Consider the following 23,129-nt stretch of genomic DNA (forward strand, 5'->3'; position numbering starts at 1 on the left):
GCGCGCACACATGCGTGCGGGGGGGAGTGTGTGAGTGAGTGAGTGAGTGAGTGAGTGAGTGAGTGAGTGAGTGAGTGAGTGAGTGAGTGAGTGAGTGAGTGAGTGAGTGAGTGAGTGAGTGAGTGAGTGAGTGAGTGAGTGAGTGAGTGAGTGAGTGAGAGTGAGTGAGTGAGAGAGGGCCTATATTTACAGGGTGTCAGAGAAGCAATTATTTCTAGTATTAAAAGGGGAAAGACAAGACCTATGGTATTATGATGTAACAAGACCTATGGTATTATGAAGTAGCAAGACCTATGGTATTATGATGTAACAAGACCTATGGTATTATGATGTATCAAGACCTATGGTATTATGATGTCACAGAAGGGGAGGTGGGGTAGTTTCACTAAAATATCATGTCCTGCTTATGCATAACAGTGACTGACTTTCCTTGATAGCATATCCTCATGGTCCTGGTCTTCAAGAAAGGAATATCTCACAAATCCTATAAACACAGACACAATGGTCCTGGCTGTGAGTGAACAATGCATAGGCTATACTGTACAAAACCAACATTTATAATATGGGCCCCAGTCTATCAAAAGTGGTTAGAGTTCCACAGCTAAGGCAAAATATCCAGCCAGGTCGTTCAAGATTGATGTTGAAATCGGACGTCTATCCGTGTCCTGACGACCTCGGGTAATGCCTTCCAAAGCGACCACTAGGGGCAACAGTGAGAGATATTGCCATCAAGTGGGCATGAGTTTTGCTAGGGCATTGTGGATGTGGGTGGTGGTGGATCAGAAGGTTGTGTGTTCAATCCCAGTCATGCACACTGGTTTTTATTGGAGAAATATGGAATGATACAGAGCAGGAGCAACTTCAAAATTTGACGTTTGGAGATCGTGGATGAACGTCTAATTCTGCAGTAAGACTGTGAAAGCCTGTTGATATATCATTCTTCCCATGCTGCTAGAAAGTAAGTTGGAATAAATACGCCGGTGTAAAGTTTATTTTGTTTCATACCGGTCATACTGTTAACATTATTTGATTGATTCCACAAACCCAAGCTTGCATTCATTCTCTCAGTGCTGGAAGAATGTTGCTTTTGTCTTCCCCAGGAAACATACAAATTTTACAGACGCCAACAACTGTTCCACTTAAAGCCGAAAATATATGAAACCTGTATATTCTATTAAATAGGCTTATGGATGTCAAACCCAGCCCCAACAACTGGAAATAAAGCCTGTAGCTGTTTCACTTGGTTTTCTGGCCAAATGTCTCCATGTTTCCATCAATGTGTATAAGCTGTTCCATATGGAGCGATGTAAAAGGAGGGAGTAAAAAAGGCCAAAGCCCAGGGGGAGGTGTATGTTTTCTAGTAGTTCTTGTTACTACAAAACATTTCCTGCTCCCCAACAGAAGATCTTACATAGAGGCCAATGAATGTAATATTTATGGAGGACTTTGATGGAGTCTCTTTAATGAACAGATTGCAGGAGATTTCCCAGTTAGGTAATATGCTGAATATATTTCCTGTGTTCGGTAGCACCAACCCATCTGAACTCCAACCAGACAATAGTATATCACCTTGGATAATGCAAGCTTGTTCTTGTGTTACTGTGAATATAAAGGTTTGACTGAAGAGGCATGTTCAGACGTTTCACCCAAAATAACTTTGCTGTCAGAGTCCCTCTTTTAGGAATTCACTATCTTTGTGGTTCACTGAACACATCATCAAAGAGCCCTCACTGCTGCTCGATCATCCTATTTTTCCAACTTAATTAAGGAAAATAAGAACAATCCAAAATGTATTTTTGATACTGTCGCAAAGCTAACTAAAAAGCAGCATTCCCCAAGAGAGGATGGCTTTCACTTCAGCAGTAATAAATTCATGAACTTCTTTGAGGAAAAGATCATGATCATTAGAAAGCAAATTACGGACTCCTCTTTAAATCTGCGTATTCCTCCAAAGCTCAGTTGTCCTGAGTCTGCACAACTCTGCCAGGACCTAGGATCAAGAGAGACACTCAAGTGTTTTATTACTATATCTCTTGACACAATGATGAAAATAATCATGGCCTCTAAACCTTCAAGCTGCATACTGGACCCTATTCCAGCTAAACTACTGAAAGAGCTGCTTCCTGTGCTTGGCCCTCCTATGTTGAACATAATAAATGGCTCTCTCTATCCACCGGATGTGTACCAAACTCACTAAAAGTGGCAGTAATAAAGCCTCTCTTGAAAAAGCCAAACCTTGACCCAGAAAATATAAAAAACTATCTGCCTATATCGAATCTTCCATTCCTCTCAAACATTTTAGAAAAAGCTGTTGCACATCAACTCACTGCCTTCCTGAAGACAAACAATGTATACGAAATGCTTCAGTCTGGTTTTAGACCCCATCATGGCACTGAGACTGCACTTGTGAAGGTGGTAAATTACCTTTTAATGGCGTCAGACTGAGGCTCTGGATCTGTCCTCATGCTCCTAGACCTTAGTGCTGCTTTTGATACCATCGATCACCACATTCTTTTGGAGAGATTGGAAACCCAAATTGGTCTACACGGACAAGTTCTGGCCTGGTTTAGATCTTATCTGTCGGAAAGATATCAGTTTGTCTCTGTGAATGGTTTGTCCTCTGACAAATCAACTGTAAATTTCGGTGTTCCTCAAGGTTCCGTTTTAGGACCACTATTGTTTTCACTATATATTTTACCTCTTGGGGATGTCATTTGAAAACATAATGTTAACTTTCACTGCTATGCGGATGACACACAGCTGTACATTTCAATGAAACATGGTGAAGCCCCAAAATTGCCCTCGCTAGAAGCCTGTGTTTCAGACATAAGGAAGTGGATGGCTGCAAACTTTCTTCTTTTAAACTCGGACAAAACAGAGATGCTTGTTCTAGGTCCCAAGAAACAAAGAGATCTTCTGTTGAATCTGACAATTAATCTTGATGATTGTACAGTCGTCTCAAATAAAACTGTGAAGGACCTCGGCGTTACTCTGGACCCTGATCTCTCTTTTGACGAACATATCAAGACTGTTTCAAGGACAGCTTTTTCCCATCTACGTAACATTGCAAAAATCAGACACTTTCTGTCCAAAAATGATGCAGAAAAATTAATCCATGCTTTTGTTACTTCTAGGTTAGACTACTTCAATGCCCTACTCTCCGGCTACCCGGACACAGCACTGAATAAACTTCAGTTAGTGCTAAATACGGCTGCTAGAATTCTGACTAGAACAAAAATAAATTATCATATTACTCCAGTGCTAGCCTCCCTACACTGGCTTCCTGTTAAGGCAATGGCTGATTTCAAGGTTTTACTGCTAACCTAGAAAGCATTACATGGGCTTGCTCCTACCTATCTTTCCGATTTGGTCCTGCCGTACATACCTACACGTACGCTACGGTCACAAGACGCAGGCCTCCTAATTGTCCCTAGAATTTCTAAGCAAACAGCTGGAGGCAGGGCTTTCTCCTATAGAGCTCCATTTTTATGGAATGGTCTGCCTATCCATGTGAGAGACGCAGACTCGGTCTCAACCTTTAAGTCTTTACTGAAGACTCATCTCTTCAGTAGGTCATATGATTGACTGTAGTCTATTCCAGGAGTGTGAAGGTGAACGGAAAGGCTCTGGAGCAACGAACCGCCCTTGCTGTCTCTGCCTGGCCTCTCTTCACTGGGACTCTCTGCCTCTAACCCTATTACAGAGGCTGAGTCACTGGCTTACTGGTGCTCTTCCATGCCGTCCCTAAGAGGGGTGCGTCACTTGAGTGGGTTGAGTCACTGACGTGATCTTCCTGTCTGGGTTGGCGCCCCCCCCTTGGGTTGTGCCGTGGTGGAGATCTTTGTGGGCTATACTCGGCCTTGTCTCAGGATGGTAAGTTGGTGGTTGAAGATATCCCTCTAGTGGTGTGGCTGTGCTTTGGCAAAGTAGGTGGGGTTGCCTGTTTGGCCCTGTCCGGGGGTATCGTCGGACGGGCCACAGTGTCTCCCGACCCCTCCTGTCTCAGCCTCCAGTATTTATGTTGCAGTAGTTTATGTGTCGGGGGGCTAGGGTCAGTCTTATATCTGGAGTACTTCTCCTGTCTTATCCGGTGTTCTGTGCGAATTTAAGTATGCTCTCTCTAATTCTCTCTTTCTCTCTTTCTTTCTTTCTCTCTCTCGGAGGACCTAAGCCCTAGGACCATGCCTCAGGACTACCTGGCATGATGACTCCTTGCTGTCCCCAGTCCACCTGGCCGTGCTGCTGCTCCAGTTTCAACTGTTCTGCCTGCGGCTATGGAACCTTGACCTGTTCACCGGACATGCTACCTGTCCCAGACCTGCTGTTTTCAACTCTCTAGAAACAGCAGGAGCGGTAGAGATACTCTTAATGATCGGTTATGAAAAGACAACTGACATTTACTCCTGAGGTGCTGACTTGTTGCACCCTCGACAACTACTGTGATTATTATTATTTGACCATGCTGGTCATTTATGAACATTTGAACATCTTGGCCATGTTCTGTTATAATCTCCACCCGGCACAGCCAGAAGAGGACTGGCCACCCCTCATAGCCTGGTTCCTCTCTAGGTTTCTTCCTAGGTTTTGGCCTTTCTATGGAGTTTTTCCTAGCCACCGTGCTTCTACACCTGCATTGCTTGCTGTTTGGGGTTTTAGGCTGGGTTTCTGTACATCACTTTGAGATATCAGCTGATTTAAGAAAGGCTATATAAATACATTTGATTTGATTTGATCATATGGAATACTTAAAAAGCAATCTATAACCTTCAAAGTTCTTTGGGGAAGAAAGGAAACTGTATCAAATGTAAAACAGTCCTAAACCAATCAAGTGTTTGACCATGCTGACCATAACATTACTTTTTTATTACTTCTAAAAAGAAAGAGGTAAATCAGTGAGACCTTATACCCAACAAACAACTCTGACCTCCTACGCTGACTAATACACAATTACATTTTCTACTTTTCTTCAACCCCAACGACAAAATAAAATAGTATCCCTGAGATTAGTAGCTGCACTCCCTGGCATGTTGTCATACTATTGCAGGTATTTTTTAAACAAAAAGGATCTGTGATTTCACTCACACATTGTACCCATTAAAGAGGACCTCTAGCGGCTGTGGCATAGTTGTAGGTTTCTGTCAAAGCAACAACTTCAACCTCCCGAGCTGCCACATACTGCTACTGCTGGAGGGCTCTGTACCTACACAATAGACTGTTGTCCTAACAGCTTTGAATGGGGGATGCCAAGCAACACGGATCTGCACCTCTCACCCTTACATAAACACTGGCATATACACATTCCATAGCACAGGGAATTATTAATCAAGTATTACTCAACCAGGAGAACTATCCTTCAGAGGGTGAGGAGGTTATTGTAACTGGTTTGAGTGGCTTGTGAGAGATGTTAATAGGAGCACAGGCTGTTAAACCTTTCTATTCTCTTTTTAAGAGAACCTTTCAGAACTACCTACCGAACACAGAATAAAGTGTCTAAGTTGGAGCAAAGGTGAGATTAAATTACTTGAAAATACATATTTGACTGTTTCTGGCCCCAGGACGTTATATTTGGGAAACAAGTGCATTAGCCCCAAACAAGATAATCAAAAGTAAGATGCAAGTAAAACATACAATGTTGGCATTTGTGTTCATACTTTAGGCATTTGAGTACAATATTCTGCATTAGAAAAGTTCACTTATAGTCCACCTACTGATCTAAGGAACAATTGCAAGACCTGTGGCTTGTGTATCAAGACCAGTATACCAGTAAATAACTGCTGAACAGTTATGACAGGATCCACTCTGTGAGGGAAATGCACATTATTATGAAATACACTATGTATAATGGCTGTTCACTCTAAATAATATATAACGGATAATACTCATTTATCTTGATTTCCACATTGCTGGAATGGTGGGAGAATAATGTCCATCACATAAACAGACGATGACAGAAATAATCCCCTAGATGTCGCTATCGGGTAAATTTGGGGCTCACATTTTCTCTTTATTTCAACCACAAATAGCCTATTCTAAAATTGTGTCCGATTTATGAGCTTCATTCTGCAGTCCATCAAATAATATCACCTATAATAATACCCTACTAGTCAGGAATTCTATAGCAAACATTTCCCAATGGCAAGAAGAGGCAACTACAACTATACAGTTAAGAAGAAAGAACATTAATGACCAAATATTATGTTTGAAAACTATTGTTTAATCTCTTGTAACATTGTTTCACATCCAATCTGTGAGACAGACTGCACCCTGTATCCAATAATGATAAAGTCCGTCCCACCTATCCATAACCAACCATTAGAACGTTCACTTGCCTGTTCATTCACCTCCAACCATCAACAGTGGTCATACCTATCACTTACAGCGAGGGCAACACAATAATTTTCACCTGAGGACTCTAAATACATCTCGGATTAACTTCCATTGCGAGATCACTTTTTTTTATCATGAACATCTTATTATAACATTTGAATATTTCTTGTTATAACATTTGAATATTTCAAACTACTTTATTATTTTTGAAATTCGCTGCAGAGAGTTTCAAATACATCATTTTTTGATTAGCAATTTATCAATTGTGCACCTGGTAATTTAGGAGATGGTGTCTAGGTTGCAGATATTGCTCTTGTTGTGGTGTGCGGTCGCTCTCACTTGGGCACAAGTTGCATTCAGCGACGTAATGGATAATGGAATAAAAGAGGAACTAGAACAGACCGACGGACCACTGCTAGATGATGAGATGGACAACCAGGAAAACGTTTTAACTCAGGTATTTACGACCTTTCTCGGTATTTGTAACAGGATTGATTATATAGGTATAGGCTGTGCGTAAAATTAGGCTATCTAAAGCCAAGTGCGACAGTTAATGAGAATAACTAAGAGGAAGAATAATTAATTTTCCCAAGCATTATAATTCCGTTTAGTTTAGGATATTAATAATGGACACTTCATGGTCTATGAATACTGGCCTTGGAAAAGTTAACCTATTACGTTGAGCACTTATCATGCGTACTTACGCACGCACACTGAGCGTTGTCATTTTAGTATATAGTTACTTTAGTTTTAAAATGTTCTCCTAAATGTGAAATATGTTCGTAAGACAAAAATATTTTTCATACCCATATAAAGGGTTAAAAAGCAGTATTTTTTTACATTAGTCGATTGTTAGTCGTTAAACCATTTTCAATGTGCAATGTGCATAGAATATTTGGTATCAGAGAGATGAGATGGTAGTTTTTCCTATGTAGTGATAAATGTATACATTCTCATTAATATGCTATTCAGCTAACTCTGAATCCATCCTATAAGTAACTGCACCAGAGGAGGCTGGTGGGAGGAGCTATATGAGGACGGGCTCATTGTAGTGGCTGGAATGGAACTGGAACAAAAAGAACTTATCAAACACATCAAAACAATATGTTTGACTCAGTTCCATTTATTCCATTCCAGCCATTACAAGGAAAGGGGGATACCTAGTTGTACTGACTAGGTAACTGAATGCCTTCAACTGAAATGTGTCTTCGGCTTTAACCTCTGAATCAGAGAGGTGCAGGGGCTGCCTTAATCAACATCCACGGCGCCCTGGAAACAGTGCGTTAACTGCCTTGCTCAGGGGCAGAACGACAGATTTTTACCTTGTCAGCTCGGGGATTCGATCCAGCAACATTTCGGTTACCTGCCCAACGCTCTTAACCACTAGGCTGTCCTCCTACATCTCCTTCCACCAGCCTCCACTGAACTGTAACCAATGCATGTGTCAATGCCTTGTGTCTGTGTGAATTGTTGAAATGCTGTGCTCCTCATTGGTGGACTACCCATGCTCTACCCATCTCTTCTCAATTATAGCTGCTGGGAGATTATGACAAAGTGAAAACGCTGTCGGAAGGCTCTGACTGTCGCTGTAAATGTGTTGTCAGACCGCTGAGCAGAAGTGCCTGCCGGCGGATAGAGGAGGGCGCCGCCAAAGCCGAAGACTTTTACACAGTGGAGACTGTGACATCGGGGCCCAATTGTAAAAAGTGTGCGTGTATAGCCCCACCCTCTGCTCTGAATCCCTGCGAGGGAGATTACAGGTTCAAGAAGCTGCAGGAGGCGGGGAAAGATGACATCAAGGTAAAACACAAGCGCCTACCTCTAAGGACAAAAAACACTACACTGGTCCATCATAAAATAACCCATAGTCTTTGTAAAACAAGGAGTTAGCCAGGTCCCTTTGCAAGGGAATATTTCCTCAAACTTTATTTGATCTGAATGAAATGTCCACATCATCTGTGATTGAAAATATGTGGTTGAAAACAGCGTGAGACAGGACTACAACATGTACATGTATGTTATCTAAAATGTACTGCAATGATTCTGATCACTTTCTCTTACAGCTCTCAACAGTAATGGAGTTATTGGAGGGAGCGTTTTACGGGATGGATCTGTTAAAGTTGCACTCAGTTACAACCAAACTCCTCAACCGGGTTGACAATATAGAAAAGGTTTGTCATAAAAGACTGTAAAAACACCAGCAAATCAGCTCCAAGTGATTTTCATTTTGGAAATCTGTTCCAAAGTATTCACACACATGATAGCGAGATATATTTGATCGTATACAAATGTAAGCAAGGTTTGAAATTATTATGTTTTAGTCAAATATTATAGCTGTTGGTGCTCCTTGTGGTCAATTTGCAGTCTACAAGTTATTTGTAATGATGTTCCAGCCCCCTGACCATCCGCTCAAGAAACAAATCTGCCCCCGGTTGGATCTAGTCGATGAGCCCTGCCTTAGAGTCTATGGTCATGGTACTGGCTTCTCACCATTTTGCTTTGTCTCTGTGGGTGTCCAGACCTTTTCTTGTAACCACACGGAGAAGGATAAAGTGAGTGTGAGGAGCCCCTCTAGTGAGGAAAAGGAGCGAGAGAAGGAGAGAAGAGCCCAGCAGAGGATGGAAAAGAGAAAACGTCTGACTGAGCTGGAGCCGTCTCTGCAGAAGGATACAGCTGCAGCTTATGCTAACACAGAGGTAAGACACACACACATACACACACAAAGTCTACGCTAACCAAGGCAGTCAGTCTCTTTGGACTTGTAGTGGAAACGTTGGCAAGACATTAAGGTAGCCAGTAGCCTGGCACTCTCTTTAATACAGTGTGGCGGGATAAAAACTAGTCTGCTTTCTGGACTACAACAGTTTCCAGATGTCTCAGATAACAATTAATTTTCCTCAGACTTCAGAGTATTTGACATAAATTACTTTCTTACTTTGAACCTCGACTGCATACGTTTCCAGAAAAACAATATGTTCAAAACCATAGCATTTGTTTCTGTAGCCTAGTATTACAATTTAAAATCAGAAACAGAAAACTTTACTGCCATGCAACAAATGGTTGCTAAGAACTTATTGTAACTAAAAATCAACAGGTATAGTATGTAGTACAGTTGTCTCACTAAAAGCTTCACGATAACACAATGGTAACATTTGGTCCTTTGTGATTGGATCCTCCTATAGAAAAAGTATGAGGAGCGCTACATTGGGGCCAAGGGCCAGGGGACCACCAAGCCCATGCTGAAGAAGAGCCAGCTGCAAAACAGGGAGGGGCCCCTGAAAGGCAAGGTGGGACTCAACGGCATGGTCATCAGAGGAGTGACTTTCTACAAGGCCAACACGGTGGACGATGGAGCCGCTGGGGAGCTCAGTAAGTCCATTAAAATACTGGACATATACTAGAATAACTAACATAGCAGTGGTCTATCCAGTTCAGAACATACAGCACATCTTCCCAGGGATTTTAGTGATGTCGACGGCTTCTTTTTGGGGGTCTCTATATTGGGGCTGTGCCTATAGACATGTTTTGTTCTGGGGTTTAATATGAGATTGGAGAGGCTTCTTGAGTATATTGGTGTACTGTAGATGATGCTTGTGCTGCTCATTCACCAGCAGCAGACGAAGCCCTGAGCGGTGATGGTTCCATGGACCTGCTCATCGATGACCAGCTCCTGAGACCCACCCAGCCCAGACCTGTAGCAGGCACCGCGACACCAACATCGCAAGACAGGAAGTGGAACCCAGACAACCAGGCCACTCGTGCCTCTAAAACAACCAATAGTCCCCAAGGAAATCCCACCACATCTGCCCCTAAAGCTACCGAGACACCATCAACCACTGTGTTCATCCCGACCACAACCATTCCAACCACAACTACGACCGCAGCAACCACCACTACTACTACAATGGTTGCGACAAGCGCAAGCACCACTCAGCCAGCGGCCACTAGGAAACCTGAAACCGTGTCTGTTTTGACCACGTCTCCAACCGCTGCAGTGCGACAGGTCAACAGCACCACAGCCTCACCCAGCAAGGTGACAGGTGCGCCCAAACCCAAGCATCACATCGTCTGGACAGAGGGCCCCTCGGCGACCCCTAAAGTCCCTGGTAAAAAATATCTTTGGTTGATCAGATTTTTTATTTTCCAAAGTGAAATTCAAATTTGATGCTGAAAAAGGCATGATTTGTATTATACACCACATTGATCTTTTTGGGAGGGAAATAGTGTTATTTGTTTGATCTTTAAATACCTGAGGGGAGTACAGATTATCTTTATCTTTGTATGTTTACTTACAGGCATGTGCAAAGACACTCTGGCCTCCATCTCGGACCCAGTGACCCATAACACCTACGGCCGGAAGGAAGGGGCCTGGATGAAGGACCCAAAGGGCAACGGAAATGTCATATATGTCACCAACTACTACTATGGTAACCACCTACTGGAATTCCACGACATGGACAACTTCAAACAAGGTATTTTCACAATAGAATAGTCTCAAAACCAAGTAACTGCTTTGGTTCTAGGTGCCATGATTACGAGACAGACATGGCAATAGATTCATGTAATGGTGCCATTTGATTTGTGCAATGTGTGCTGCTCAGTATTGAATACTCTATTGTTTCTCTGGTCTGTTTCCTGTCAGGACACTTCACCAATTCCTACAAGCTACCGTACAACTGGATCGGCACAGGCCACGTGGTGTACAACGGAGCTTTCTATTACAACCGCGCCTTCTCCCGTGACATCATCAAGTTCGACCTGCATCTGCTCTACGTGGCGGCCTGGACGACGCTGCACGACGCCGTGTTAGAGGAGGAGGACGCCTCCTGGAGGCGGCGAGGACACTCGGATATCGACTTTGCGGTGGATGAGAGCGGCCTGTGGTTAGTGTACCCTGCTCTGGATGAGGAGGGCTTCCATCAGGAAGTAATCATCCTAAGCCGTGTGAACCCGACCGACCTCAGCCTCCAGAGTACGTTCAGAACGGGCCTGAGGAGACACTTCTACGGAAACTCCTTTGTCATTTGTGGTGTCCTGTATGCGGTGGACAACTACGAACGCACCCTCGCCAATATATCCTACGCCTTCGATACGCACACACACACCCAGATGATCCCCAGAATACCTTTCACAAACAACTACACATACACGACGCAAATCGACTACAACCCCAAGGACAAAAAGCTGTACGCATGGGACAACGGTCACCAGGTGACCTACAATGTTATATTTGCATATTAAAAGCAGACGAGTAGTGATATATATATATATATAATAAAGGGACAAGCACTTTTTTGTATAAAAGATCCTAAATATATACACTACCGGTCAAAAGTTTAAGAACACCTACTCATGGTTTTAATTAATTTTTACTATTTTCTACATTGTAGAATAATAGTGAAGACATCCAAACTATGAAATAACACATATGGAATCATGTAGTAACCAAAAAAGTGTTAAACAAATCAAAATATATTTTTTATTTGAGATTCTTCAAATAGCCACCCTTTGCCTTGATGACAGCTTTGCGCTCTCTTGGCATTCTTTTAACCAGCTTCACCTGGAATGCTTTTCCAACAGTCTTGAAGGAGATCCCACATATTCTGAGCACTTGTTGGCTGCTTTTCCTAGACTCTGCGGTTCGACTCATCGCAAACCATCTCAATTTGGTTGAGGTCGGGGGATTGTGGAGGCCAGGTCATCTGATGCAGCACTCCATCACTCTCCTTCTTGGTCAAATAGCCCTTACACAGCCTGGAGGTCATTGTGTTAGGTCATTGTCCTGTTGAAAAACAAATTATAGTCCCACTAAGTCCAAACCAGATGGGATGGCGTATCGCTGCAGAATGCTGTGGTAGCCATGCTGGTTAAGTGTGCCTTGAATTCTAAATAAATCACAGACAGTGTCACCAGCAAAGCATTCCCACACCATAACACCTCCTCCTCCATGCTTCACGGTGGGAAATACACATGTGGAGATCATCCGTTCACCCACACCGCGTCTCACAAATCTCAAATTTGGACTCCAGGCCAAAGGACACATTTCCACCGGTCTAATGTCCATTCCTTGTGTTTCTTGGCCCAAGCAAGTCTTTTTTTTATTGGTGTCCTTTAGTAGTGGTTTCTTTGCAGCAATTCAACCAGGAAGGCCTGATTCACACAGTCTCCTCTGAACAGTTGATGTTGAGATGTGTCTGTGCATTTATTTGGGCTGCAATTTCAGAGGCTGGTAACTCTAATGAACGTGTCCTCTGCAGCAGAGGTAACTCTGGGTCTTCCTTTCCTGTGGTGGTCCTCGTGAGAGCCAGTTTCATCATAGCTCTTGATGGTTTTTGTGACTGATTGGCTCAAATGCATTAAGAAGGAAAGAAATTCCACAAATTAACTTTTAACAAGGCACACCTGTTAATTGCAATGCATTCCAGTTGACTACCTCATGAAGCTGCTTGAGAGAATGCCAAGAGTGTGCAAAGCTGTCAAGGCAAAGGGTGGCTATTTGAAGAATCTCAAATAAAAAATATATTTTGATTTGTTTAACACTTTTTTGGTTACTACATGTCTTATTTCATAGTTTTGTTGTCTTCACTATTATTCTACAATGTAGAAAATAAAAAATAATAAAGCAAAACCCTTGAATGAGTAGGTGTTCTCAAACTTTTGAACGGTAGTGTACATTTGATGTCTTAGTGGATTGTAGATCAGTCTACAGGGCCGTTGTGTTTTGCACTTTATAATCTCTGTTGCTCTGTTTGTGTTTTATTTCTCAAAATGTCTCCCATTTTGTCCCAACGCATGTTGTTGTATTTTTATATTTAATGGTCACTGTTTTTAACTGCCCAAATGGCAGCAGGCAAGATCATTCAGCAAAGCAAGACAGTTATTTCTTACTGCTTGTTAGAAGTTTAAAGTGTATGTTGTATATACTGTAATTTAAAATAAATGCCTCCAAACAAGAATGCTGACACACTAGTCATCAATATTAGAACATGTTACTGTCCATGGTTTTTTTCTGAAAACCATGACAAACCATTAAGCAACTCAAACAAAACAAATTCATTATTACACCCCAAATGTACACATTTCTGAAAATAATGGGCACATAACTTACATCATGTTTGTGTGATACTGCTACTGCACATACTAAGGAGTAAAAAACTTGACCCCCCACCCCTTTCTAGCTCTGACTTTCCTGATAACTACTTTGAGGAAAGCATACTTACTATGCCTGTGATAGGTGGTTGTCCCACCTAGCTATTTTAAGATGAATGCACAAACTGTATGTTGATCTGGATAAGAACATCTGCTAAATGACAAAAATTTAAATGTATTGCTTACATTGTTTGGGTTTTTAGTAAGTCATTTTGTTCACTCAACATAGCTTCATAAAAAGTACGAATCATAACTCCACCAGATATGTCTATTAACAACTTTAATATCTGTGAAAAGGATCTTGTTAACATGGCTTGGTTCCATCAATAGGGTCCAGAATCAATTACTGTTTTGTATAAAGGTATTAGGTTACATTTGGTAAAATAATGGCTCAATTAAAAGAGCGCAATAGCTGTAGGGTCAAGAGAGTGAAGGAATTTTTGGAAGGGGTTCCACAGGGTTCAACATTAAGTCCCATATTTATTCTAACAAATGACCTAGATGCCTGCATTGGCAGCCTGTCAATTTAACATAAACCAGATGCTCTAAACCAAGCAATATGGAGGCAAACAGTTGCTGGACAACTTCTTTATACGTCTTGATAGATTTGTAACATCGGAGGTACAAGGACTTGTGAAATGTGGAAGACAGAGGATGTGCGAAATTGATGCAGAACATTTCCAGAGAGGATACAACAAAGTTAAATGTTTGTTCACAGTTGAAAATGTTGGCTAAATTATAGGCTTTCAGATTGCCAGGTATTCTGGTTGAAGTGAAGTTCAGGAAGAGTCTGATAGAACACCAACCGATGCTGCAGCCTGGAAGTCAGTGGTGTTAGCACGTAGGAACTCTGGGATGCTGGAGGTTTTGATGTGGAGGATCTTGGTGTCCATGACCTCACAGTCAATCTGCATCATCACCTCAAATGTGTCGTCCTTGATGACAGAGTCTGTAATGAAATACAATAAGTTAAAAAAATATGGTTATAATCAAAATCTAAATGATATTCAGTCATCTTGGGTCAAGACATCCAATGAGGATCTCTTGAGGGGATCCCCTTATAGTGTCTCTCTGTGAGGATCCAATCCCGAAGTCCGTCCTCTTAGCGCTCTAGAGCCCAAATGCAATAGTCATTATTTGGTTCACTGCCTTCTCCCAGAGACCCTGTCTGGTATCAGGTGGCTGAGGAGCCTGCAGGACGGCTGGAGGCTGAACACCAGCTCCTGGAAGAACACTGGCTGAAGCCATCAGCCTGGCCAGAAAGGCCAGGTCCATGTGGCTTAGCCAGCGGGAGGAATTTACTGGCACATGTAGGGATCAGGCTCTGGATCTAAAGGTGATTAATGCATATGGAAATTAAATTGAAAGGGTTATGCAACCGATCACATTTTGTGAACACATGGACATTCAAAGTATGTGTGTTTCTACTGTATGTTTGATGAAAACTAATATGATAAGCCCATAGTACCTGAATACACTACTGTATATAATATACTATACAAAAATATTACCCACTAAAGATAAATAGAATTTAACACTTTTGTTACTGTTCTTTTTTATGAGAGCTGAATCCGCCAGTATATCTGTGCAAGGAATCTGTTTTAGCTGCCAGGTGTACACCTGCATTGTCTCGAGATGACAGTTTTAAGGCTTGGAACTTGAAGGTGTTGACTGGTTTGGAAGACAGACGCACAGCTTATTTCATAGCTAATTCCAAATGGAACACTTGTGTATTCATACAGACCATACCTTATTCCAAATGGCACAGCCCTTACCTGAGCATAGCTAATTCCAAATGGAACACTTGTGTATTCATACAGACCATACCTTATTCCAAATGGCACAGCCCTTACCTGAGAATAGCTAATTCCAAATGGAACACTTGTGTATTCATACAGACCATACCTTATTCCAAATGGCACAGCCCTTACCTGAGAATAGCTAATTCCAAATGGAACACTTGTGTATTCATACAGACCATACCTTATTCCAAATGGCACAGCCCTTACCTGAGCATAGCTAATTCCAAATGGCACAGCCCTTACCTGAGAATAGCTCATTCCAAATGGTGGAAGTCTTTGCGTCAGACCAACCATAAACTAAACTATGTGAACATGAGAAAATATGCTGGCCTGTCAATACAACACAGTGAAATGGCTTATTTCAAATCATGAGAACGAAAATACTAAATTGCCCTTCATTATCCTCCACATACCATGCAGCCTTCAACTGAGGCCAATTGGTTATGATAAAGTTACCCAAAAGGCCACTTGGCATTCTTGCACCATATGTTGTAGCCCAGAAGAGTGATTCTGAGGACAAAACTATGGTAAATCTTCTATTCAAGTAGTGAGGAATATCAAACTGATTTCTACAGATGGAAGCTATTTATGGCAAGAATAGGTCTTTCTAAACAACCACACTCTGTGGCTGGGGAAAATTACAACCTACCGTTACAATCACCTGGCAATTATATGCAGCCACCACTGTGCCTCTCCAAGGATATTATCTAATGATATGTAATAAGCATAGCATATCCTTTCAACAAAGCCATAAGCACATCAAACAAATTCCTCTCTGGCATCCACTTCTGCACCTCAAAAAAACTGAATGTAAGAGAAACAGAGACTGTGGGAACAAAATAAACAGAGACTGTGGGAACAAAAGAAACAGAGACTGTGGGAACAAAAGAAACAGAGACTGTGGGAACAAAAGAAACAGAAACTGTGGTAACAAAAGAAACAGACTTTGAGAGCAAGAGAAACAGAGACTGTGGGAGCAAGAGAAACAGAGATAAAGAAATAAACCAAAGCATTCCCATGACAGGACTGCATTGTATTCCACCAACGCCTCTATCCCACTTTCTCTCTTTCTTCTCCTCGTAATCACTCTAAAGCTGTAATCTAGATATTGTCACCCATCTATGAGATTGCATAATGGCAGATCCAAAACATGTTGGCTAATGTTGTGGGAGCTAATGACCTAGACCTTAAACAAATAAATTAATGATGACTCTTTCCCTACAAAAACATGCCAAACTTCAGATTTATATGTCTGGATTCAGAGAAAGCAAAACTGTTGTCAACAAGCAGTCAGCATAAAGTTCTGTTTTGTAGGATGATGCGTGTTTGCATAACAAACTTGATCCATAAGACTCAGGAAACAGGTCTTGGAATGTTTCAGGACCATTAACAGTGTGAGGCAGGTAATAGCGGCCTTTGCAATGTTCTGAACTGTGGGGCCTCTGGGACTCACTAAAGTATGTTTACAGGGGCCTGGCTCAAGGCCATAATGGCGAGGCTCCTGCACTGAGGGCAGCCGATCCCCAGAGGTGTCCAGGGAGGGAGGTTTTCCTTTGGCCGGAGGCCCTGGTCTGTAAGGGCTGAGCTCTGAAAGACAGTATTGGTCTGTCTCCTAGAGATGAACGTACTTTGGTGCGAAAAGTGCAAATCAATCCCAGAACAACAGCAAAGGACCTTGTGAAGATGCTGGAGGAAACAGGTACAAAAGTATCTATATCCACAGTAAAACGAGTCCTATATCGACACAACCTGAAAGGCCGCTCAGCAAGGAAGAAGCCACTGCTCCAAAACCGCTATAAAAAAGCCAACTGTACATAGGGACAAAGATTGTACTTTTTGGAGAAATGTCCTCTGGTCTGATGAAACAAAAATGGAACTGTTTGGCCATAATGACCATCGTTATGTTTGGAGGAAAAAGGGGGAGGCTTGCAAGCCGAAGAACACCATTCCAACCGTGAAGCACGGGGGTGGCAGCATCATGTTGTGGGGGTGCATTGCTGCAGGAGGGACTGGTGCACTTCACAAAATAGATGGCATCATGAGGTAGGAAAATTATGTGGATATATTGAAGCAACATCTCAAGACATCAGTCAGGAAAGCTAAAAAGTTTGGTCGCAATTAAAGCTTAAAGCTTGGTCGCAATTGGGTCTTCCAAATGGACAATGACCCCAAGCATACTTCCAACGTTGTGGAAAAATGGCTTAAGGACAACAAAGTCAAGGTATTGGAGTGGCCATCCCAAAGCCATGACCTCAGTCCTATAGATTGGGCAGAACTGAAAAAGCATGTGCGAGCAAGGAGGCCTACAAACCTGACTCAGTTACACCAGCTCTGTCAGGAGGAATGGGCCAAAACTCACCCAACTTATTGTGGGAAGCTTGTGGAAGTCTACCCGAAACATTTGACCCAAGTTAAACAATTTAAAGGCAATGCTACCAAATACTAATTGAGTGTATGTAAACTTCTGACCCACTGGGAATGTGATGAAAGAAATAAAAGCTGAAATAAATCATTCTCTCTACTATTATTCTGACATTTCACATTCTTAAAATAAAGTGGTGATCCTAATTCACCTAAAACAGGGAGTGTTTAACTAGGATTAAATGTCAGGAATTGTGAAAAACTGAATTTAAATGTACTTGGCTAAAGTGTATGTAAACTTCTGACTTCAACTGTACCTATTAAATGCATTAATAATTTATCATAACCCACACAAAAAAACTAATTCTGAAGACTGAGGGGGACAGAACCCAGACAAAAGAGGGTGAGTTCAATGGTGAGGCCCATGTCCTACAGATGTAGGATCTTAATTTGATGAAAACTTGCAAACTTGTAGTGCATTTAAGGTTTAAAAGGGCTTCTAAAATGTGTAATTTCCACTTTCACACTTCTGATTTGATTTGCCCTAACAACAAATGTATCAACCCTACAACAATTTTCATGAATTAGAATCCACAGAATAATTCACATTTCCTCCTGCTGCAGACTAATTATCCTGCCGTGAGAAACTGGTAAAATTAAGATCCTACATATGTAGTATAATTCAACTCGTATTTTAAAACTGTTTATCTGGCTCCCCCAGACAAGCTCTTCTCTAAAGCTTAACCCTCCCCTGCTACTGAAGAGACAGTAAATCACCTAAGATTAGAAAAGCAAATGTGCCGTACAGTACTGTTGTCTCTGAACTTCCGAAAGTGTACATTCTATCCTTAAAAGGGCATGTCAAATCTGTATTCTACTTATTTTCTTCAGGGTAGAAGGGGTACCAACAGACCAATACGATTGCCCTTAGCAAAATAGCCTAATTCATTGCACATGACAGAAGTAAAAATAGCTTAGTTTACACCTGAAAGCTATTTCTGTCACTAACACAATAGGAAGTAAGTACAGAGGAAAGCTTTCAAGACGAAAAGAAAAAGTGAGCATTCATCCATCACAATAACAGTCATTTGTTCAAGCTGGTTCAAGCTGTAACTAAACTGGTGACTAGTTTAGGTTGTCTGTTTATACACAGTATGAAGGTGGAGATGTAAATTGGCTGTGGCTTCTGATTTCGTGAAAGCTCTTCTCCAAAACGTACATCAATAAACTTCCTTAGAGTTTAGAGTCAAATGGTTACTTTTGGCTTGCTATTGCTCAGTTCCCATCGGTTACTAGTCCTTACCATTCACATTAATAGCTGGTAACACCAAGGACATCTTTGGCCTTCTCCCTTTGCTGTGGTTGGTCGCAGGGAGCAGAAGGTGATCCTACAAGGAAAGAAAGAGTTGGCGTTAGATAACTAATGACTAACTGCATTAACTAAGTTGAACTGGTCCTTAACCCATTATAGTCTAAGCCGGAGGAGGGGGGGTGGGGGTTCTCTTAAGCTATATGGAATTGTTTTAAGAAGGTCATATCAATGGTCATTTTACTATTTGAGTTAGAATTTGAACATCCCTTGAAGTATAAAAAATATATAAAAATGCTATTTGGCCTAACTGCTTTTAGTCCATACAAACACATTGAATAACAAATTCACTACATGGAAAAACAGAAGAAAAAATCTAAAAGAAGTTTGTTCTGAAGTGTCAGTTCTATATCTGAGAGATAGAAGAAAGATCAGGATTTTATTTATTTCATGTATTTTGTGGTACTAAACAGTTTCCATATACAATGCATTCGGAAAGTATTCAGACCCCCTTGACTTTTTCCACATTTTGTTTCGTTACAGCCTTAATGCTAAAAAAAAGTATTATAATTTTTTTTAAATCCCTCATTAAGCTACACACAATACCCCATGACGAAGCAAAAACAGGTTTTTAGAAATGTTTCCAAATTGATAGAAAAATACAAAACTGAAATATCACAAATACATAAGTATTCAGACCCTTTACTCAGTACTTTGTTGAAGCGATTACAGACTCAAGTATTCTTGGGTCTGACGCTACAAGCTTGGCACACTTGTATTTGGGGAGTTTCTCCCATGATTCTCTGCAGATCCTGTCAAGCTCTGTGAGGTTGAATGGGGAGCGTCGCTGCACAGCTATTTTGAGGTATCTCCAGAGATGTTCAATCGGGTTCAAGTCCGGGCTCTGGCTGGGCCACTCAAGGGCATTCAGAGACTTGTCCCGAAGCAACTCCTGCGTTGTCTTGGCTATGTGCTTTAGGGTCGTTGTCCTGTTGGAAGGTGAACCCCAGTCTGAGGTCCTGAGAGCTCTGGAGCAGGTTTTCATCAAGTATCTCCCTGTTCTTTGCTCCGTTAATCTTTCCCTCAACCCTAACTAGTCTCCCAGTCCCTGCCGCTGAAAAATATCTCCACAGCATGATGCTGCCACCACCATGCTTCACCCTCTGGATGGTTCCATGTGTCCTCCAGACGTGAAGCTTGGCATCCAGGCCAAAGAGTTCAATCTTGGTTTCATCAGACCAGAGAATCTTGTTTCTCATGGTCTAATAGTCTTTTAGGTGCCTATTGGCAAACTCCAAGCAGGGCTGTCATGTGCCTTTTACTGAGGAGTGGCTTCCGTCTGGCCAACTTACCATAAAGGCCTGATTGGTGGAATGATGCAGAGATGGTTGTCCTTCTGGAAGGTTCTCCCATCTCCACAGAGGAAGCCTGGAGCTCTGTCAGCTTGGCCATCGAGTTCTTGGTCACCTCCCTGGCCAGGTGGCCAGCTCTAGGAAGAGTCTTGGTGGTTCCAAACTTCTTTCATTTAAGAATGATGGAGGCCACTGTGTTCTTGGAGACCTTCGATGTTGCATACATTTTTTGGTACCCTTCCCCAGATCTGTGCCTTGACACAATCCTGTCTCTGAGCTCTATGGACAATTCCTTCAACCTCATGGCTTGGTTTTTCTCTGACATGCACTGTCAACTGTGGGACCTTATATAGACAGTCGTGTGCCTTTCCAAATCATGTCCAATCAATTGAATTTACCACAGGTGAACTCCAATGAAGTTGTAGAAACATCTCAAGGATAATCAATGGAAACAGGTTGCACCTGAGCTCAATTTGGAGTCTCATAGCAAAGGTTCTGAATACTTATGTAAATAAGGTGTCTGTCTTCATATTTTTAATACATAAAAAAAAAATCTTAAACCTGTTTTCACTTTGTCTTTATGGGGTATTGTGTGTAGATTGATGAGTAAATACATGAAATAGTACCCGCAAAACACCAGCCTCAACGTCAACAGTGAAGAGGCGACTCCGGGACGCTGGCCTTCTAAGCAGAGTTCCTCTGTCCAGTGTCTGTGTTCTTTTACCCATCTCAGTCTTTTCTTTTTATTTGCCAGTCTGAGATATGGCTTTTTCTTTGCAACTCTGCCTAGAAGGCCAGCATCCAGGAGTCGCCTCTTCACTGTTGACGTGAAGACTGGTGTTTTGCGGTTACTATTTAATGAAGCTGCCATTTGAGGACTTATTAGGCATCCGTTTCTCAAACTAAACACTCTAATGTACTTGTCCTCTTGCTCAGTTGTGCACCGTGGCCTCCCACTCCTCTTGCTATTCTGGTTAGAGCCAGTTTGCGCTGTTCTGTAAAGGGAGTAGTACACAGAGTTGTATGAGATCTTCAGTTTCTTGGCAATTTCTCGCATGGAATAGCCTTCATTTCTCAGAACAAGAATAGACTGACGAGTTTCAGAAGAAAGCTATTTGTTTCTGGCCATTTTAAGCCAGTAATCGAACCCACAAATGCTGACGCTCCAGATACTCAACTAGTCTAAAGATGGACAGTTTTATTGATTCTTTAATCAGAACAACAGTTTTCAGCTGTGCGAACATAATTGCAAAAGGGTTTTCTAATTATCAATTAGCCTTTTAAAATGATAAACTTGGATTAGCAGGCACAAAGTGCCAGTGGAACACAGGAGTGATGGTTGCTGATAATGGGCCTCTGTACGCCTATGTAGATATTCCATAAAAAATCTGGCATTTCCAGCTACTATAGTCATTTACAACATTAACAATGTCTACATTGTATTTCTGATCAACTTGAAATTATTTTAAAGGACAAAAAATGTGTTTTTCTTTAAAAAACAAGGACATTTATAAGTGACCCCAAACTTTTGAACGGTAGCGTAGGTGTTCCTTTTGTCCAGGTGGGAAAGGGCAGTGTGGAGTGTGTGGATCTGTTGGGGCGTTATGTGAATTGGAGTGGGTCTAGGGTTTCCAGGATGATGGTGTTGATGTGAGCCATGACCAGCCTTTCAAAGCACTACATGGCTACCGACGTGAGTGCTACGGGGCGGTAGCGATTTAGGCAGGTTACCTTTGCTTTCTTGGGCACAGGGACTATGGTGGTCTGCTTGAAATATGTAGGTATTACAGACTCGGTCAGGGAGAGGTTGAAAATGTCCGTGAAGACACTTGCCAGTTGGTCCGCACATGCTCTGAGTACACGTCCTGGTAATCCGGCTGGCCCAGAGGCCTTGTGAATGTTGACCTGTTTAAAGGTCTTGCTCACATCGGCTACGGAGAGCGTGATCACTCAGTCGCCCGGAACAGCTGGTGCTCTCATGCATGCTTCAGTGTTGCTTGCCTTGAAGCGAGCATAAAAGGCTTTTAGCCCGTCTGGTCGGTTCGCGTCACTGGGCAGCTCGTGGCTGGGTTTCCCTTTGTAGTCTGTAACAGTTTGCAAGCTCTGCCACATCTGACGAGAGTCAGAGCCGGTGTAGTAGGATTTAATCTTAGTCATGTATTGGCGCTTTGCCGTCACTGGTTCGTCTGAGGGCATAGCGGGATTTCTTATAAGCGTCCGGCTTAGTGTCCCGCTCCTTGAAAGCGGCAACTCTAGCTCTTAGCTCGGTGCGGATGTTGCCTGTAATCCATAGCTTCTGGTTGGGATATGTAAGTACGGTCACAGTGGGGACGACGTTGTCGATGCACTTATTGATGAAGCCGGTAACTGAGGTGGCATACTCCTCAATGCCATTGGATGAATACCGGAAAACATATTCCAGTCTGCGCTAGCAAATTAGTCTTGTAGCGTAGCAGACGCGTCATCGGACCACTTCGGCTGTACCAACTTCAGACGAGTTCTAAGACCCGTTTAGGTGTCGTAGGGCAAAACGGAGAACAGCATCGTGTTCATGAGAATCTCTCATGAACAGGGAAAACAGTTTGGACGCTACAGACGATTTTGTGAGAAGACCAATTTTCGGGATGTCTCATGGTCTGACAAACACTGCTCTAGCTCTGTCACATTTCACCGCAGATGCGGAAGTGCGACATAGGCGGATGCGGCGGATTGAGCTAGTCGTCTAGGCCCCTTCCAAGGAGCCCTAGCCTATATTAGCCTTTAAACACAGTAACTAAAAGTCTTGCTAAATATTGGTGGTCAGGGAGAGGAGATCCAGGCATGGTTGAG

At 42.3% G+C, this 23,129-nt stretch overlaps 2 protein-coding genes across 6 annotated transcripts in view; one reads left to right on the top strand and one right to left on the bottom strand.

Moving 5' to 3' along the window:
- Positions 1 to 6,694: 6,694 nt before the first annotated feature.
- On the top strand, positions 6,695 to 11,568 carry olfml2bb (olfactomedin-like 2Bb). The gene is made up of 8 exons (XM_038963287.1): positions 6,695 to 6,784; positions 7,861 to 8,127; positions 8,391 to 8,498; positions 8,847 to 9,023; positions 9,510 to 9,696; positions 9,939 to 10,433; positions 10,623 to 10,799; positions 10,970 to 11,568. Exons 1-8 carry the CDS (start codon positions 6,695 to 6,697, stop codon positions 11,566 to 11,568), a joined length of 2,100 nt encoding a protein of 699 aa, XP_038819215.1.
- Positions 11,569 to 13,745: 2,177 nt separating this feature from the next.
- LOC120020447 (cyclic AMP-dependent transcription factor ATF-6 alpha-like) overlaps positions 13,746 to 23,129 on the bottom strand; it is a 44,237-nt gene continuing 34,853 nt past the window's right edge. For all 5 annotated transcript variants that reach the window (XM_038964117.1, XM_038964116.1, XM_038964114.1 and 2 more), the window contains exons 15-16: positions 18,943 to 19,027; positions 13,746 to 14,425 (exon numbers count right to left, since the gene is read on the bottom strand). In XM_038964117.1, coding sequence (XP_038820045.1) covers positions 14,256 to 14,425; positions 18,943 to 19,027 — 255 coding nt within the window. In that variant the 3' untranslated portion in view covers positions 13,746 to 14,255. The remainder of the gene's footprint in view (positions 14,426 to 18,942; positions 19,028 to 23,129) is intronic.

This window comes from Salvelinus namaycush, chromosome 25 (assembly GCF_016432855.1).
Source record: "Salvelinus namaycush isolate Seneca chromosome 25, SaNama_1.0, whole genome shotgun sequence".
Classification (NCBI taxonomy): domain Eukaryota; kingdom Metazoa; phylum Chordata; class Actinopteri; order Salmoniformes; family Salmonidae; genus Salvelinus; species Salvelinus namaycush.